The sequence below is a fragment of the Penicillium chrysogenum genome (assembly GCF_028827035.1).
Source record: "Penicillium chrysogenum strain IBT 35668 chromosome Unknown utg000004l_segment0_segment0, whole genome shotgun sequence".
In the NCBI taxonomy this organism is placed as follows: Eukaryota; Fungi; Ascomycota; class Eurotiomycetes; order Eurotiales; family Aspergillaceae; genus Penicillium; species Penicillium chrysogenum.
This window is the reverse complement of record NW_026622752.1, coordinates 1291241-1307461: the sequence shown is the minus strand read 5'-3', so window position 1 is coordinate 1307461 and position 16221 is coordinate 1291241. Positions and strand designations below refer to the sequence as shown.

At 48.3% G+C, this 16221-nt stretch overlaps 6 protein-coding genes across 6 annotated transcripts; 3 read left to right on the top strand and 3 right to left on the bottom strand.

The window, feature by feature from the left end:
* Nucleotides 1-602: 602 nt before the first annotated feature.
* Nucleotides 603-2313, top strand: zrfC (putative ZIP Zinc transporter; the record flags this gene model as incomplete). Its single annotated transcript, XM_056712171.1, has 5 exons — nt 603-829; nt 884-1033; nt 1060-1179; nt 1205-1478; nt 1531-2313. The coding sequence occupies 5 exons, from the start codon at nt 603-605 to the stop codon at nt 2311-2313; spliced, it is 1554 nt and encodes a 517-aa protein (XP_056565886.1).
* A 697-nt stretch (nt 2314-3010) lies between these two features.
* On the bottom strand, nt 3011-3916 carry N7489_006420 (GNAT family N-acetyltransferase; the record flags this gene model as incomplete). Its single annotated transcript, XM_056712170.1, has 3 exons — nt 3011-3049; nt 3106-3675; nt 3800-3916. 3 exons carry the CDS (start codon nt 3914-3916, stop codon nt 3011-3013), a joined length of 726 nt encoding a protein of 241 aa, XP_056565885.1.
* A 1771-nt stretch (nt 3917-5687) lies between these two features.
* N7489_006419 (uncharacterized protein) lies at nt 5688-6104 on the top strand (the record flags this gene model as incomplete). The annotated part of the gene is made up of 1 exon (XM_056712169.1): nt 5688-6104. One exon carries the CDS (start codon nt 5688-5690, stop codon nt 6102-6104), a length of 417 nt encoding a protein of 138 aa, XP_056565884.1.
* A 1924-nt stretch (nt 6105-8028) lies between these two features.
* Nucleotides 8029-9769, bottom strand: N7489_006418 (putative extracellular threonine rich protein; the record flags this gene model as incomplete). Its single annotated transcript, XM_056712168.1, has 2 exons — nt 8029-9398; nt 9457-9769. 2 exons carry the CDS (start codon nt 9767-9769, stop codon nt 8029-8031), a joined length of 1683 nt encoding a protein of 560 aa, XP_056565883.1.
* A 953-nt stretch (nt 9770-10722) lies between these two features.
* Nucleotides 10723-12274, bottom strand: N7489_006417 (MCT family MFS transporter; the record flags this gene model as incomplete). Its single annotated transcript, XM_056712167.1, has 2 exons — nt 10723-10888; nt 10956-12274. The coding sequence occupies 2 exons, from the start codon at nt 12272-12274 to the stop codon at nt 10723-10725; spliced, it is 1485 nt and encodes a 494-aa protein (XP_056565882.1).
* Nucleotides 12275-14444: 2170 nt separating this feature from the next.
* sxa2 (putative pheromone processing carboxypeptidase (Sxa2)) lies at nt 14445-16200 on the top strand (the record flags this gene model as incomplete). Its single annotated transcript, XM_056712166.1, has 4 exons — nt 14445-14643; nt 14697-14979; nt 15030-15256; nt 15311-16200. The coding sequence occupies 4 exons, from the start codon at nt 14445-14447 to the stop codon at nt 16198-16200; spliced, it is 1599 nt and encodes a 532-aa protein (XP_056565881.1).
* Nucleotides 16201-16221: the final 21 nt, after the last annotated feature.

Genomic DNA, 16221 nt, shown 5'->3' with positions numbered 1-16221 from the left:
TATACGAAGGCTTTTAGTTTTTCTCAACTGTTTGCCAAGTGTGGCTTTGTGCTCATTCTCACTGTGTCTGCGGATGATCCAATCCACGCAGGACCTAGGAGAGGAAGCGGGATGTTGTCTCCATCTTTCTCGGTGTACTCCGTATGTTGTACGGGTGGTGCAATCTGCCAAGAGGGGACCTTGAGAGCTTCTTCCATCGCTTCTCTCGCTAAAGGCTTTTTTCTCCAGCAATCAGCGCAGAAAATCTCGGGTTGATGCCAAGACAAAGGCTCGGCGGAGGGTCGCCAAGACACTTAGTTGAGAGTACCTTGAGAGCACGACAATTGTCTAGGCGATATTTGACGTCTTCTCCGGAGAAAACCCGAATCAAAAGCCCAGGCCGGCTCTTGGCGAAAAGATAGATGGGTCTTCCGCTTGGCATCGAGAACCTTGGGGGTGAGACACCAAGGTAGGGCTCTTGTCATCTCGCAAGCGGCTTTTTCGAGAGAATTGCTCGATCGATTGATTTAAAACTCCTTACTTCTGGCATATTTCATGCCTCAATCTTAATCCTAATCTCAATTAATTATTATTTGCGAAAGGGTAGAGCACCCAGCTTCGTCATGCACATTTTCAGACCTTTCATTATATCACTGGGCATTGCCGGGGTGTATGCGGCCACACCAACGACCTCAGCACAGTCATCATCCGTAACTGATTGTCATACTCATGGCTCCGACATTTACTGTATTGATGGGAATGGCAAGGAAGTTTTAGTGTCGGCCACATCTACCCCTACAACTGGAGTACCAGCACAATACACTGGGTGTCACTCCCACGGAAGCGAGTCGTAAGTCGGCAGCTATGCATTTTTGTGGGACTATAATAACTCACAAAATTGAAGATATTGTATGGATGCAGATGGAAACGATGTCCTGGTTCAAGCAGAAGGAACGGCAACCGAGACCGCGTCCACAGACAGTCACAGTGCACATGCCAGCGAGGAATCCTCAGGTGAAACCAAACAGAACTGCCACTTCCATGCTGGTGTCGAGTAAGCTTATAACAATTTTTCCCAAGCCTGTGCTTTATTGACTTTGGCCATTTTAGACACTGCGTGGGCGAAGGTGAATCAGAGGGAGGTAGCGAGGAATCCTCAGGCGAAACCAAACAGAACTGCCACTTCCATGCTGGTGTCGAGTAAGCTTATAACAATTTTTCCAAGCTTGTGCTTTATTGACTTTGGCCATTCTAGACACTGCGTGGGTGAAGGTGAATCAGAGGGAGGTAGTAGTGGCGCATCATGTGGTGTCCGATCAAGAGACTACGACATCCCTCTAAGAATCGGCACATTATTTGTTGTCCTTGTCACTAGTTCAATTGGTGTCTTTGCCCCTATGCTCCTGATGAAGCTTCCATCTGCCTCTATCAATGGGGTGGTCTCGACCGTCATCAAGCAATTCGGAACTGGCATCATCATCGCCACGGGTTTCATCCACGTAAGTAATCTCGGCGTTGACACACGTATCACTTGCTGACTGCTTTCCTTAGCTATACACACATGCAAACCTCATGTTTACGAACGACTGTTTGGGAGAACTCGAGTACGAAGCGACTACCTCCGCGGTGGTCGTGGCGGGTATTTTCATTGCCTTCTTGTTGGAATACATTGGCCACAGAATTATCGTTGCTCGCAACAGCAAGAACCACTCCGCAGAAACCATACTGTCCGAGTCCGAGTCTCAGCAAACACAGCCGAAGGAGCATGGCCACTCTCCAGAGCAACAGCAACACTCCACATTGGCAGGTCTTAGCCACAGCCATGGCTCATACGATCTTACCGGACCCAACAGCAAATTTTCGGTCATGGTCATGGAAGCTGGTATTCTCTTCCACAGTATCCTGATCGGCCTCACCCTTGTCGTCGCCGGCGACTCATTCTATAAGACGCTTCTGGTGGTGATTGTGTTCCATCAATTCTTTGAAGGTCTAGCACTCGGTGCTCGTATCGCAACCCTGCCCGGGGCTATATTCCCTTCCAAGGCGTCCATGGCGATGGCATTTGCGTTGATCACACCTATTGGCATGGCCATTGGGCTTGGTGTTCTTCACACCTTCAATGGTAACTCGAGGGGCACTTTGATCGCACTCGGAACATTGGACGCGCTGTCTGCTGGTATCCTGGTGTGGGTTGGTGTCGTCGATATGTGGGCCCGTGACTGGGTCATTGAAGGTGGTGAAATGATGAACGCGAAATTAGGAAAAGTTTTCACTGGTGGTATCTCCTTCGTCAGTGGGCTGGTGTTGATGGGACTGCTCGGAAAATGGGCTTGATTACTTCCACATGTACATAACCAGCCTGGCCCCAAAAAGTAAGACATCAATATCATAAGCGGCTCACCAACGTCAATTTCATTCTCTGTACTCCGTATTCATCAATATTCCGAGCGACCGCATCGTTGGCGTTTGCCGACAGTATTAGGCATGGCCCAAGAAAGCTTGAAGCTATCTAATTCAGGCAGATATATGGGTTGATTCCGGGAAGTGGATATTCGTCGACCACTGTTTTCCAGTCGCGATCCCGGGTGTACCAGACACACGAGCAGAACCCACATCAGTGCCTCTACATATCCCCAGTGTTCATGTTTACCACAGTAGCAAAAGAGGCCATATTCTGATACAGAATGATGAGCGTCAATGAATTCCCAGACAATGTCCCCTGGGACGCAGTGGGTTTATCAGAAGAGAAAGGGGGCTCCGTAACCTGCTGTGGCATTTCCCCGGCTGGAAGCCAAGAAAAGAGAGAGAGAGGGATTGATTAGAGAAAGGAATTCATTCTGAAAATGCTGAAATCAGATAAGCTGTATTCGATTATTTCCATCATCTCGCTCACGCTGTTGAAGCAATCAAAGATGAAAGTCGCCAAAATTCTTGCAACTCAAACGCTACTAATTAAGCCATGTATGTCGCTCAATATTTCTGTGTATCTGTGTTAATTAACGGTATGGGCCTTGGAAAACTTATCACAGCCTTATCCCTTGGACTTGGGGTTGCGAATCATGCAATATAACTGGGATGGTGTGCGTCAGTCGTTTAATAGGGAACATCCCAACTGAGAAGGCGTACCTTGCAAACATCCCCTCCATCCACGCATTCAATCTCCTTTACCAATTCAAAGCCCATTTTTTCATAAATACCCACGTTGGGATACCCCTTAGAGCTTTCGAGGTAGCATGGCATATTCTCTCGATCGGCCTTGTCCATGACATTCTCCATGAGCTTCTTTCCCACTCCCATGCCACGCGCCTTTGAATCAACGCAGACGACATTGCAAAAATAGTACCCGCGGGGATCCTGCCAGATAGCATCATGTGCAGTTTGCTGCACTTGCTTCCAAATCCAATACCGGCGTACATTCAAGCCACCACGACCAAGGAAGCGGATATTGTTCATGAGCTGACGGAAGGAGAGAAGCCAGTCCTGCGCCCAAACAGACCAGCTTTGTGTCGTGGAATGCGCTTGTGGTGAGTACCACCAGGCAACGCCTACCACAGTACCGGCTGGTAGGCGGATATCGTCATTGCTCTTGCTTTCGTTTGCGGCGCGAGTTATCTTGGCGACAGAGATGGGGCAGTCGCAGTTGATACCATATTGGAAATGAGCAGCGAGGGAGGCTGCATTTCGTTGGATATTAAACTGTCAGGACCTGTTATTACTTGGTTCGATGTCCACTTTGTTTTGTTTCACTCCTTTTCTTGGTATGTCTTTCTCAAAGCCACAGTCTTCAAAGACATTGCTTGCGGAAGAAGATATTTCATACCTTGGATGAATCATTAAACGCCCAGCGAAAATATGGATCGTTGGCAAACGCTTTCTGCACGCAGTCTACAGCCCCAGGTATGTCGGTCTGAGCCAGCGGGACGATTTCGATTGACATTGTTCTTGTTCTTGGCCTGTCACTACGGTTTTTTGGACAGCGACAATTGCTTTAGCGAACGGGTTTAGACGTCCGGATACTTTTTTCTACTAGCTCTGCGAATAGCTTGACACAGAGATATAGTATAAGAATGCCAATGAAGCCGTTGGGGACAGTGAGAGACAAAGGCAACCGCCATCTAAGTAGAGTTGAAGTGGTAATAACCCACGAGTTGGTGGAGGAGAAGATGAGGGAAGCGAGGACTTTGTTTATTGTAAGGGTGTCAGCAATCCAGGAAATAATGGGTAGAAATCCACTGCTCCAGGGCTGCGGAACGGGGCTCATATAGCTGAGCTCGATGGTGATCCCCGACTTCCAAGGTTGATTGTCACGCTTATCTTATCCTCGGCGTACACCTAGGCATTCCAGCGTTGCATGTCGCTAGCCTTTCTAGGCAGCTCCAACCGGAACCGATACAGATGCAATGTGGAGGTGTTACTCCATACACGGCATCCACTTAGACCATCGCCCTGTCGAGGCCCCGGCAGTAACCGCAGCTAGACGAGTCTAATACTGGCCACATGACTCTCTGTGTAGTTCGAGCATGTACATGGTACTTTGTAGATATCCTCGAATACCTCAAATCATTCGACAAGATTGTCGATCTTATATTTCGTATGTTGTATGTGCTTTGGCTAAACGCGGGGGACGGGCTCGTATTTGGATCATGTGGAGAAGCCAAATATAGCGCTAACCCTAATCAGGCAGGTCGTTGCGTCATTGGCTCAAGCGATTGTGGGGCGTATCAGGTTTATCAGTTCAACCTGGACAACCGATAAGAGATAGTCAAGGTAATTGATACAGAATTAGAGTCGTTGATCTTGTTTAGAGTCTCGTAGGGTGTAGCTTAAAATAATTTCCCTCCCTTATAGCCCATCGTATTCCTTGGCAAGTACATGCTACATGTAAGCGACGGAACATGATTCTGTCGAACCTTGGATATCATCAAATCGGGGAGTAAAATCATGGAAAAATCGGAGCGAATGTGCCTCCATCAGATGAGAAATGCATGTCTAAAATTGTGCTCTTATGTCACTCAGTGTACACTGGAATTTGCCTACCTGGCAGGTTATCCTTTGTTTGGTGACGTATGGTCACCTGCGTGTTCTCTTGCCTAGTTTAACTACCCTGTGCCCTACCCTTTGTACTTTTCCCTTTGTTCATCGAGTCCACTCATTTAACTTGAACATTATAAGAGTGTCAAATATCGATACTTCCAGCAAGATATCTGCACAGAGATATGACATTGGTGTTACGATTGCGCTGTGCCCAGTCTCTTACTACTCCGATCCCTATGCAACTGTGAAAATTTACCGGTTTCTTTCCTAAGGCTTACAACTATCATCCCCTGCCACAGAGCATATTCGCGCTTTTGATAGGATATAAATAGTGTCTTTGTGAGCAGGGTAAAGCGAAGAGTTCTTTCTTGGGGTAACATAACTGGGAGTCTTCCGAAATGTAGTCAAAGGTTCGATATTCTTTTTCTCCTTGGGAGGATAAAAATAAGATCTTTGTTACCATTACTGCAACTCTGCTTCGTGCAAATGCATAAATAACTCCGATGCCCACCACCTTCTCAAGTTCTCATACAAGCCTAGCAATCCGGGAACACATCGGACTCTGGATCATCAGACAATTTAGTTATTTGCACCTTGGTTGTCCAATCGTCCGCAAATTCCACTTCCAAGCAGATTTGAACCAGCCCCTGTCAGCAGTCTGATATTCGCCTACGATGTCTCGGCCCGAATGGTTTGAACGTCTACTGGCCAACGATCCCTATAACCAGCGGCGTATCGCCGTGTTGGACAGCTTGCACGACGCAATCTTCCATCTTCTCCACAAGCCGCACCGGCGCGACGATGTGATTACCTGCTTGCGGGAGGAAGTTGCCGCCGAAATGGATATCTCCATCTCGAGTGCAGTTTTGGAGCGTGATTCCCAGTACGAGCGGTTGTGCCGCAACCTTGAGGTTGTGCTGCCTACCGCGATCAGGATTCTCAGCAAGCATAACGACCGCGATACAGACGAAGAGGTTGCCGCGGATCTCATCAGCTGCATCCCTACCTCTTTGCAGCAACCTGTTCTATGGGAAGCGGAGGTCGAAGATTCTGAGTCTGGGCAGCATGACAGGCGTCTTGTTCGCAGATAGGTTTGGTTCTCTAGGGAGACGGATCGAGCATGGGTTATAGGCCTGGCAGGGTTTGGGGGATTTTCTGTTCTACTGCTTTTACTGCTGCTTTTCTGCATTGCAATTTGTGTTTTTTGTTTTTAGAGAAGATAGACAATGGTAAGAATCTTGTGTTTATTGCTCACATAACCGAAGTAGTCTCTTCCAACGCACCATTCAACACAAGCTCTTGTCGTGTGTATTTTCTGATACCCGATACTGCTCCAACTAGATAATCCGAGGTTACATAGCAGAAGCCCTAGTGAATGGTAGAAGAAACCAATCCCAAGGTCATACGCACAAGCTGGCCAATTCGATCAACACCAACAACATCATATTACTACCAAGTAACTAATTTACCACGGAATATAACGCAAATCACCACATGTCTTGAAATCCCAGAATGGACATAACTATTAAAGGCTTTCCTTCACAGGCCTTAGAGAGCTTGGAGAATGCAAATGCCGGAAGGCTTCGTAATCTGGGGAAATAGAGGGCTTATTCGCAATAGACCAAACTTCCCATTGCCTCCCTAGTATAGTATTGGGGGAAAAAAGAAAAAAAAAATCCGGACGTACTTAAGAAGAACATCGAATACGGCGGTTTGGCCGAGTGGTCTAAGGCGATTGACTCGAACAGAGCATGCAAATTTCTGTTCCCCTTCTCAAGGGAATGAAATCATATGTTGTATGTGTTCTTGAAATCAATTCCGTTCGCGGGCGCATGTTCGAATCATGCAGCCGTCGTCGCGTTCTTCATTTTCTCCGTTTTATTGAGATTTTTGCCCAAATTCTGTATATTATGCATGTCAAGGATTTTCGACCTAAGATGTAAACGATGAGTGGTTATTTTTGAGACGGGGCCCCTCAAAGGTACCTTGGTTGACGGTGAATTGGGGGGAATGAGGAACACAATTACCAGACTCATCAGACCTATCAGAACTACCTGATGGCATCCGTATTTTGGTAAGAGGGAATAAATAGTAGAGAATACATAAGGTCAAAAGCTGTCATTACAATCTTTTTGCCGTTACGATAGTTAATTAGTGGGTAGTGGGTGTTGATTCCAGAAACAGCGTTCTATACAGCATGTATTTGAGATCAAAAAATAGTGTACGAAAATACTATGAATACGAATTCCAATCTTGTATACTGTGAAAAGTAAAATGAATGTTTTGTCTATCTTCTTCATACATGGAAAGAAGCATAAATAGATGCTTCTTTTCGTATACCTCCATAATGAAGAACAGAAAGACTCGGTGAGAACAGACATGAAGTGACAAAATCAAGAAGAAGAAGAAGAAGAAGAAGAAGAAGAAGAAGAAGAAGAAGCAAAAACTGACTGAAGACAGTCCTAATTGAAATACGAAGCGCCGATGCAGTGAGATCAGGCTCGTTTACTGCGTGCAGTGTTGTCATGATCAAACTGTATACAGCGAAAGGATTTAGGCTTCTTTTGGTAGGAGCTTGGGTGCAGATCCTGCATTGGTGTAAACCCGAATTAGGGTTAGCATTGTTGTACGAAAAGGGCCAGTATTGATGGAAATTAACTGGGATTGTCAACAGTGGGAAAGGTCATCTTACTATAGATCGGTGTCCTGTATATTTCCTTCCCCCATTTGATATTCACCATTTTTATAATCAACAAACCATCACGAACTATGAATAAACTGCATGGAAGCATTGCTGGCATGAGTGCCTCAACAGTGAATGATAATAAATGATGATAGAGAATCCTTTTTGTTAGAGGCTACAGAACACCTAGGTACCAACCACTAGAAGAGCAAAAATTAAACTTCTTTTGATAATTATCAAAAATTGGCAATAGCCAAACCGACACTCTAAATTTTACCAAGAAACAACCAACCAATACCCCAGTCAACCCTTCCCCAATTCAACCAAACAACCTAACCACGATTCCGTCCACGATGGAAGCGAGGCAAGAAAGCAGGCGCAGGCTCGGTGGCCGTCTCAGTCACAATACGGGTGATGTTCAATGCACTGGTCGTGGCATTCGCGGCAACAGTCATGTTAGTGAAATGGGCCGTCGCCGTCGTGTTGCTAAATACCTGTCGGCGAATAACATCAGGGTTGACAATTGCTCGTGGCGTGATATGCGCTGGCTTTCCGGGGGATGGGGAGACATGTGGAGACGTTGTAGGCAAAGTCACGAGGGTAGCTGGTGTGGTGGGCGAGCCTGTCGTGATTGTACGCTGTCTAGTAGTGGTTGGTATAAGAGGCGTCGACGTCAGTGTCGGTATCAGAGGCGTCGATGTTCGAGTTTGGGTTAAGGTATGAGTCAGGGTTCCGGTGCCGGTTCTGGTGAGTGTTCCTGTCACGCTGCCAGTTGGGGAATGTGCGACAGAGGTGGTCGCTGAGGCTGTCAAGCTGCCAGGTGGGGAGACAACACCAGTGGCTATTGAAGCTGTCGCGGTGCCACCTGGAGGCACTCCTGGTCCGACTCCAGGTCCGGCTCCAGGTCCAGCTCCAGGCCCAGCTCCGGGTCCAGCTCCGGGTCCGGCTCCAGGTCCAGCTCCAGGTCCAGCTCCAGGTCCAGCTCCAGGTCCAGCTCCAGGTCCGGCTCCAGGCCCAGCTCCAGGTCCAGCTCCAGGTCCAGCTCCAGGTCCAGCTCCAGGTCCAGCTCCAGTTGGGCAAGGACAACCCGTTGCTCCTCCACCCAAGCCTGCATCAGATGTGACAGTGACGGTAGTTGTGCTCACTATAGCGGCAGGACAAGTGACTGTCACCGGGACCACCGTGGTCTCCTTAGATGTGGAAGGAACGGGACAAGCCGGTGTTTCTACGGAGGGAGCAGGACAGGAAAGAGTAGGGCAAACCGGCGGTCCAGTAGTAGGGGAGGGAGGCACACCACCGCCGGGGGAAGTAGGAGGGGTGGTCGTCTGTCTGCCACCTCCAGGGGGAGATGTGTGGATAGTGCTGGGCTGTTCACTAGTAGGGGGAGTCTGGCCAGTGTTAGTAGTTTCTGTGACTACTCCAGGCGGGGACGTATGAGGGGTTCCACTAGGAGATGGGTGGGTGGTTTGACTGGGAGATGGGTGGGGGCTTCCGCTGGGAGTGGATATATGAGTGGTTCCGCTAGGAGAGGAAACACTGCCGCTTGGGGGAGGACTAACATTGCCGCCAGTTGGAGGAGCAGGTCCGGTTGTCGTAGTAGCACCGCCAGTCGGGGTAGTTCCAATGCCACCAGTCGGAGGAACGCCGCCAGTTGGAGTAGCAGTCGTACCTCCACCGCCGGGGCCAGTGTGTGTAGTGCCGTCTTGAGTACCAGGGAGAGTAAGAAGAGTGCTTTCGACATAAGGTAGTAGTTTACTCACCTCCGCCGCCGGGGACTGTAGTAGTACCACCACCTCCACCGGGGACTGTAGTAGTACCACCGCCTCCGCCAGGGGCTGTAGTGCCACCATCACCTCCTCCCGGTGTGGTCGAAGCTAACTTTTCGGTCAAGACAGAAAGCAGCGAGCTCTCAAGTGCAGGGTGGCGGCTGCCTCGCTCCTGCAAGCCAAAGTCACGCTCTTCTAGTCGATCATCCTCAGGGCCAGGCTGCTCTAGCGCTACATCCGGGACAGCCACGGCACTCTGCAGGAGAGTCCAGCAGGCCAGCAGAATCAAGCATCGTTTTGGAAACATGATTCGAACCAACGCGAGTATGTGCAGAGCGATTGAGCAAAGGTGGCCGATTTAGAGAGAACAGGAGGCCAATGCAAGTTCGCCGGTGGTTCCGGATGTTGTTGGGTTGATGAATGGGCTGATGTAGAAGACAATTCTACCTTCAGGGCTCCTTAGATAGCAAGTAGCAAGTAGCAAGTATAGCAACGAAGCAAATGCTCACCGGATGAGCTCGAGACGGAGGAAAGGAAAGCAATGTCTCGGGAGCAAAAGAATGTCGGGGAGGGGATGCGAGCATAACGCCGTATATGTAGCGAGAGTCTAGAAAACTCAATGGTGATGGATTGATGAACATTCGATGTCATCACGGCGACAAGGTTGGCCAGGCCTGATGTCGATGCTTGTTTTTGGTTAAGCTTTCGATGTCTTTGTGGTTTCCATGGTGAGAGCTGAGTCTGCTCCTATTGGAAATCATTCCCAGTGGTGGAATCCGTGGCTGGATAAGGTACAGAGGCATCATTGTGACTAGATGTTTACATAGATCCGGTGCCTGTCGGATATCTCGTGCGACGTGTTCTGCCCTGTTCAGCCCTGCAGGGGACCTGACCCTGAAGTACCAACATTTATGTCTTTTATATTGCCTCAATGGAGGCAAATCTTTTCAATTGAAATGCCACATATGCAGTTCGTTCGCCAAGTCTATTTGTACGCTAAAGGGCCGAACCGAACATGTCGGAAACAGTACCCGGCTTGAAGGACACAGTGAACAATAGAATTGCAAGCACAGATTGATAAATATAGACATTAGTAGCAACTATGTGTAATAAATCACTCAGTCATGGACGCTGGGTAGAAAATGCAAGGCGAGGGGGAAAAAAGAACTTTTCTATGTAAACTCATCTTGAAATCGTGAAATCGTGTCGAGATTACCAGATAAAACCAGCGTCGGAGTCCCGGATATCGGATCCAAATATTTAATAGATCGCGAGAGGGTGACGCCAGCCAACTTGGATGACCTTTACGGCGGTACAACATGCAAGGCCAGCCGCATAGCAGCAGACAGTAAAGGTGATAAGGCCCCAGTAGGATCCATTGCAGCGTGCCAGGATCTCACCTGCAATTGGGATTCCGGTGAGAGTGCTGGTGGCAAAAGTATGTCAGTTACGGATACACAGGTGACATCACAAGGGGAGAAAAAAACACTCACCCGAAGCTCACTATGGTATAGGCAGTTGCGTAATACCGGCCATAGTTTTCGGTTTTGCAGAGCTGGCCGACACAGACTGGCGTCAGGCTGATATTGCTGCCGCTTGAGAATCCAAAGAGAGCAGCGTAAACGACCAGCAGAGGCAAACTATCTCCAGCAGGGAGCCACAGGCAGGCGTTACAGAGCACGCAAAGTGCTACCGTCGCGATCAAAGTGTTAAAGCGACCAAGGAAATCGGCAAAGAAGCCGGGCAGCCATCGCCCAAAGAATGAACCGGCATTCAAGATGGCAATGATCTGGTACGAGAACTTGGTGGGAAATCCATGGTCGAGGGCGTAGGATGAAATGTAGCTGATTGGCACGAAAAGACCCCACTCGATGAAGAAGACGCTGGCAGTGGTAAGTGCGAATCGCGGGTCTCGGAAGATGCGGAAGTCAGGAAGCACGTTCTCCTTGGAAAATGGCTTCTGCGGGAGTCGAGACTTGATCAAGAGATTTGCAATTGATAGCACAATTAGGCAGATCAAAGCGACAACCCGAGTGGCCCAGGCCCAGCCAATCTTGGGGAAGAGGTCCTGTAGAATGAGAGGGAAAACAATGCCCCCGACAGAGCCACCAGTGGCAGCAATGCCAGTAGCGACTCCACGTTTCTCGTAGAAATAGTGGCCGATCGCCGAGATCGCCGGTGTGAAGATGAGGGACGCACCCACTCCACCTAGCACACCGATGACCAGCATAAAGTGCCAGTATTCGGTGCAGAAGCCGAGGAGGATGATCATGGCCATTTGAAACACGGAACCCGCAAAGACGAGAAGGCGTGGGCCTCGAGCATCGAAGATGGGACCGACTTGAACTCCACAAAAGAAAGTGAGAAAAGCAAACATTCCAAATATCCAACCGTTGCTTCCCGAGCTGTATTCCTTCAGTTGATGGGTCTGGATATATGCTTGGAAGGTGCCAATGGTGTTGACCAGACCCAGCGATCCGAAGAGACCGAGGAAGCTGCCCAGAACGACCAACCAGGCTTCGAGGCCGCCTTCTGGGTAGGTGTTCCCTTCGGCGTCTGTGGTCACTCGACTAACGGGATCTCTTCTGGTTGATCTTTGGGACGGTGCCACGGTAGATGCTGTCCGGTATACATCCTCTGGGCTGGGCTCTTGCTCTGGGGCAGCCTCCATGTCGAATTTTTCATTGTCCGTGTGAACAGTAGTCTTCTCATCAAAGGGTGTGGTGCTTTGGGCTGTTGTGGTGCTCTGGGTATTCACGATATCAAATTCATGGTCGCCGGTCTTGTTGGCAGATCCGACATTGGTAGACATTCTATATGGAATGAGCTATAATATTCTCTCCTAAGAAATCCTGTTGAGGATGAGAAGTTTGAAGGAGGGGAAGTATTAGCAATCAAAAAGTTTCCAAGAGAGTCATATGCAAAAGTGCCCAGACCCTGATAATTTTCCGCGGAATTATTCCCATTGGGTCTCCGAAGTGTAATGGGTGTAATGGTGTTCTTGAAAATTCTAGGGCGTGTGATCATTGGGCAAGGGAAGTGGATCCCCGTCCGAATTCAGACGGGACCTTGGGGATATTCTTCTGTCTACAGCATATGTATACAATACACATACTGTTTGTTCGATAACTACTATATGGGATTTTCATGATGTTGGTTGTTTCAATTGAGCAGCATAATACAGTCCAGATAAATCACTAACAGTTTACTTTTGACATCATAGCATCATATTGAATGGCAATCTGTGTCTTATTTATCTATATAGATTGTCGGTGTACGGGATATGATTCAACGTGTCTGTCGGCTATAGCTTGACAGCAGTTCAGCAAAGGCAGAACTCCGAACTTCCGAACTTCCGATCTCCGCGAGGCATTACCCGAAACGCATGCGGAGCGCATACATATGTACCTAGGTAAGTATCTATATCGGTCATAACATTAATCATTTGTAATTGGACATATATTATGTTATACTTGGATATAAGGAGCATCACTTTCAAACAAATAGAGAATTGGACTGGCGTGCAGAAAATATTAAGACATTAATTAGGTCTACGAACTCAAGGATAATGCGGGTAGATATATATTTACGATGTCTATGATGTTTTCTTTTTCTTTCGACGAGTATCATAGACCATTGAATCCGTGGAAACCTCATATAAACTTCAAATGTTAGGTCAGAAAGCAATAAATGTTTGATATTTCATATTTCAAAATATAACTAAACTGGGAGTCAGTCTTGGTAGAACCTTCCAAGGTGGTATGTCGAGTAGTCCCAGGTAAGAACTCTGAAGTAGCTTATATAGCGCTAATAGGCTGCCTCCTTCATCAAACTGGGCTTGTGGTTTAGTGGTATAATACTCCCTTAGCATGGGAGTGGTCCGGGGTTCGATTCCCCGCGAGTCCATTTTTTTTGGTTTGATTTCTATCAGCTAGCTAGATAATGGCGACGTCAAATACAAATACAAATATTCTTTTTCTTTTTTCTTCTTGAACCGAGTATATCAATAGACACTAATCACGCCGGCTGGTGCCTCTTGGCAAAAAGGGGGTCTGTTGCAGAAAGCAAGTCCCATTGAACAGCCAATATTTTCAAGCCAGTGACTCCGGAGCCAATTTGAAAGCTTGGCATGCTTAACATCTATACCAAGGCTGCGGGAACCTCGGGTCAGACACACTCCGTACAACGATCGCCTTTATCTCTTGTGATCATTTCGATGGCAGCATTCCCCGGCATGCCGAGCCTAGCCACCGAAGGGGATAGTAAGGTGATATTCACAGGGGAGGTTTTGACCGGAGGGCCGAGCAGTACGTACAGCATATGAATAACTATCAAGAAGGTTCCTCGCCTATCAGACCGATATGACCGTTGCAGGCCGATTATCCTCACACGATGCTTAGCCGGGATAAAAAGCACGCCAGACCAATTGCCAGCCGCCCCCGCTTTCACACACGGAGCTTACTATCCCAAAGTGATAGATAACCGTCGATCTCGCCGGAATCCGTCGCGCATCCGGTCCCAATGATAGCTGTGCATAATGCGGCCGAATTATTCTAGAAACCATTTATAAGATTTTCGTCGTTGTAATGATCCAACAAGGTAGATGAAACAACTGTGATACACCTAGACTAGGGACAAATAGAAGTAGTAGATCCATAGGTGACCTTCTTTTCCGGGGTTGGCTCCGGGATGGCCGAAGTCGATATCAGTGGGTACTTGCTATTGAACGAGGGGTTGTGCCCAGGTGGCGCAGAAGAAGCATCATCCGGCATGAAGCTAACGATTTCTTCCAATCATCCACTTGGAATCACTCCGTCTGGTAAAGTGGGTTTTTATTAATTTAAATGGGCCTAGCAAGTACACGATTAGGGGGCTATTTGTAGGGCTTTTCGGGGGTGGTATATAGCTGCGTCCCCTCCCCGGGGATAAAAAAGAGACACATTCTATCTTTCTCCTGGCCCATTTATACCGACTGGTCCGGGATGTTACTCAAATCGGTCCTGACATCTGCTCTTCTGGCCCTTTCTTTGGGATCGGATATTGCGACTGCTTCCAAACATGGACGCTTTGCAGAGATAGCGCGTGCACCGCAAGAGAAGGCCAAACGAGCAGTTGAGGCTCGTAACCAGAAACATGTGAACTCGGACAAGGACTACCGCTTCTTAAACAAGAACACTAAGCGTGAGTGTGGAGCTATATTATTGTCAGCAACAATAATCCTAATAGACCTATAGGTTACCTGGTAGATTCTCTGCCGGAGGTTCCATTCGACATAGGCGAGATGTATTCTGGTCTGGTGCCAATTGATATGAACAATAGCTCCAGATCGCTCTTCTTCATCTTTCAGCCTACAATTAATGAGCCTGTGGACGAAGTAACCATCTGGCTCAACGGTGGCCCTGGATGCAGTTCGATGGAAAGTTTCCTGCAAGAGACTGGTCGGTTCATATGGCAACCTGGTACTTTTGCCCCAGTGGAAAACCCTTATGCTTGGGTGAACTTGACCAATGTGCTGTGGTGAGTAGTTGTCATGCAGGCGAGCCCAAAATCTTGCTAATATCTCGTAGGGTCGATCAGCCCGTCGGAACAGGCTACTCTGTCGGCACTCCAACTGCTGTTTCACAAGAAGAAACAGCACAGGAATTTGTCAAGTTCTTTAAGAACTTCCAGAAGATTTTTGGTATCAAGAACTTCAAGATCTATGTTACTGGTGAGAGTTATGCTGGACGTTACGTGCCCTACATCTCAGCCGCGATGCTTGATGAGAAAGACAAGGAATATTTTGATCTAGATGGTGAGTTATCATGGATATTTAAAAGGCTGGGATGCAAACTGACTATTTACCAAGGTGCGCTGGCATACGACCCATGCATTGGACAGTTCGACACTGTGCAGGAAGAAGTGCCCGTTGTGCCCTTTGTCCAGCAAAATCTGAACCTCTTCAACTTCAACGAATCATTCATGGCGGAGCTCGACAAGAAGCATAAATCCTGCGGATACGAGAAGTTCATCGACAAGTACCTTACTTTCCCACCACCCGAAGTCCAGCCGCCCTTGCTATCCAGCTCCTTAGACGACGACTGCGACCTATTTAGCCTCGTCAACAACGAAATATTCCACATCAACCCGTGCTTCGACGTCTACGAGATCAACCAGATGTGCCCTCTCCTCTGGGATGTTCTCGCCTTCCCCACCTCACTCGACTACCAAGCGCCTGGCTCAAGCGTCTACTTCGATCGTGCAGACGTCAAGCGAGCGCTACACGCACCCAAGACGGCCTGGAGCGGGTGTTCCCTTGAGCCCGTGTACGTCGGTGGCGACTCCGGCCCGGAGCGAGAAGGCGATATTTCGGCGAACCCGATCGAGCACGTCTTGCCGCAGGTGATTGAGGCTACTAACCGCGTCCTCATTTCAAATGGTGACTTTGATATGGTTGTCATCACCAACGGCACGCTCTTGGCTATCCAAAATATGACCTGGAACGGCCATCTCGGGTTCCAGAAGAAGCCTGATACCCCCATCGATATCAAAATGCCGGATCTGATGTATGCCGATGTTTTTGCGGAGAATAGCCAGTCTGGCGTTGATGGCCCTCAGGGTGTCATGGGTGTTCAGCACTATGAGCGTGGCTTGATGTGGGCTCAGAGTTACCAGTCTGGTCATATGCAACCGCAGTACCAGCCTCGTGTGGCTTATCGTCACCTTGAATGGTTGCTCAGACGAACCGAGGAACTCTAGTGTTTGATTCGCAGAGGCGGA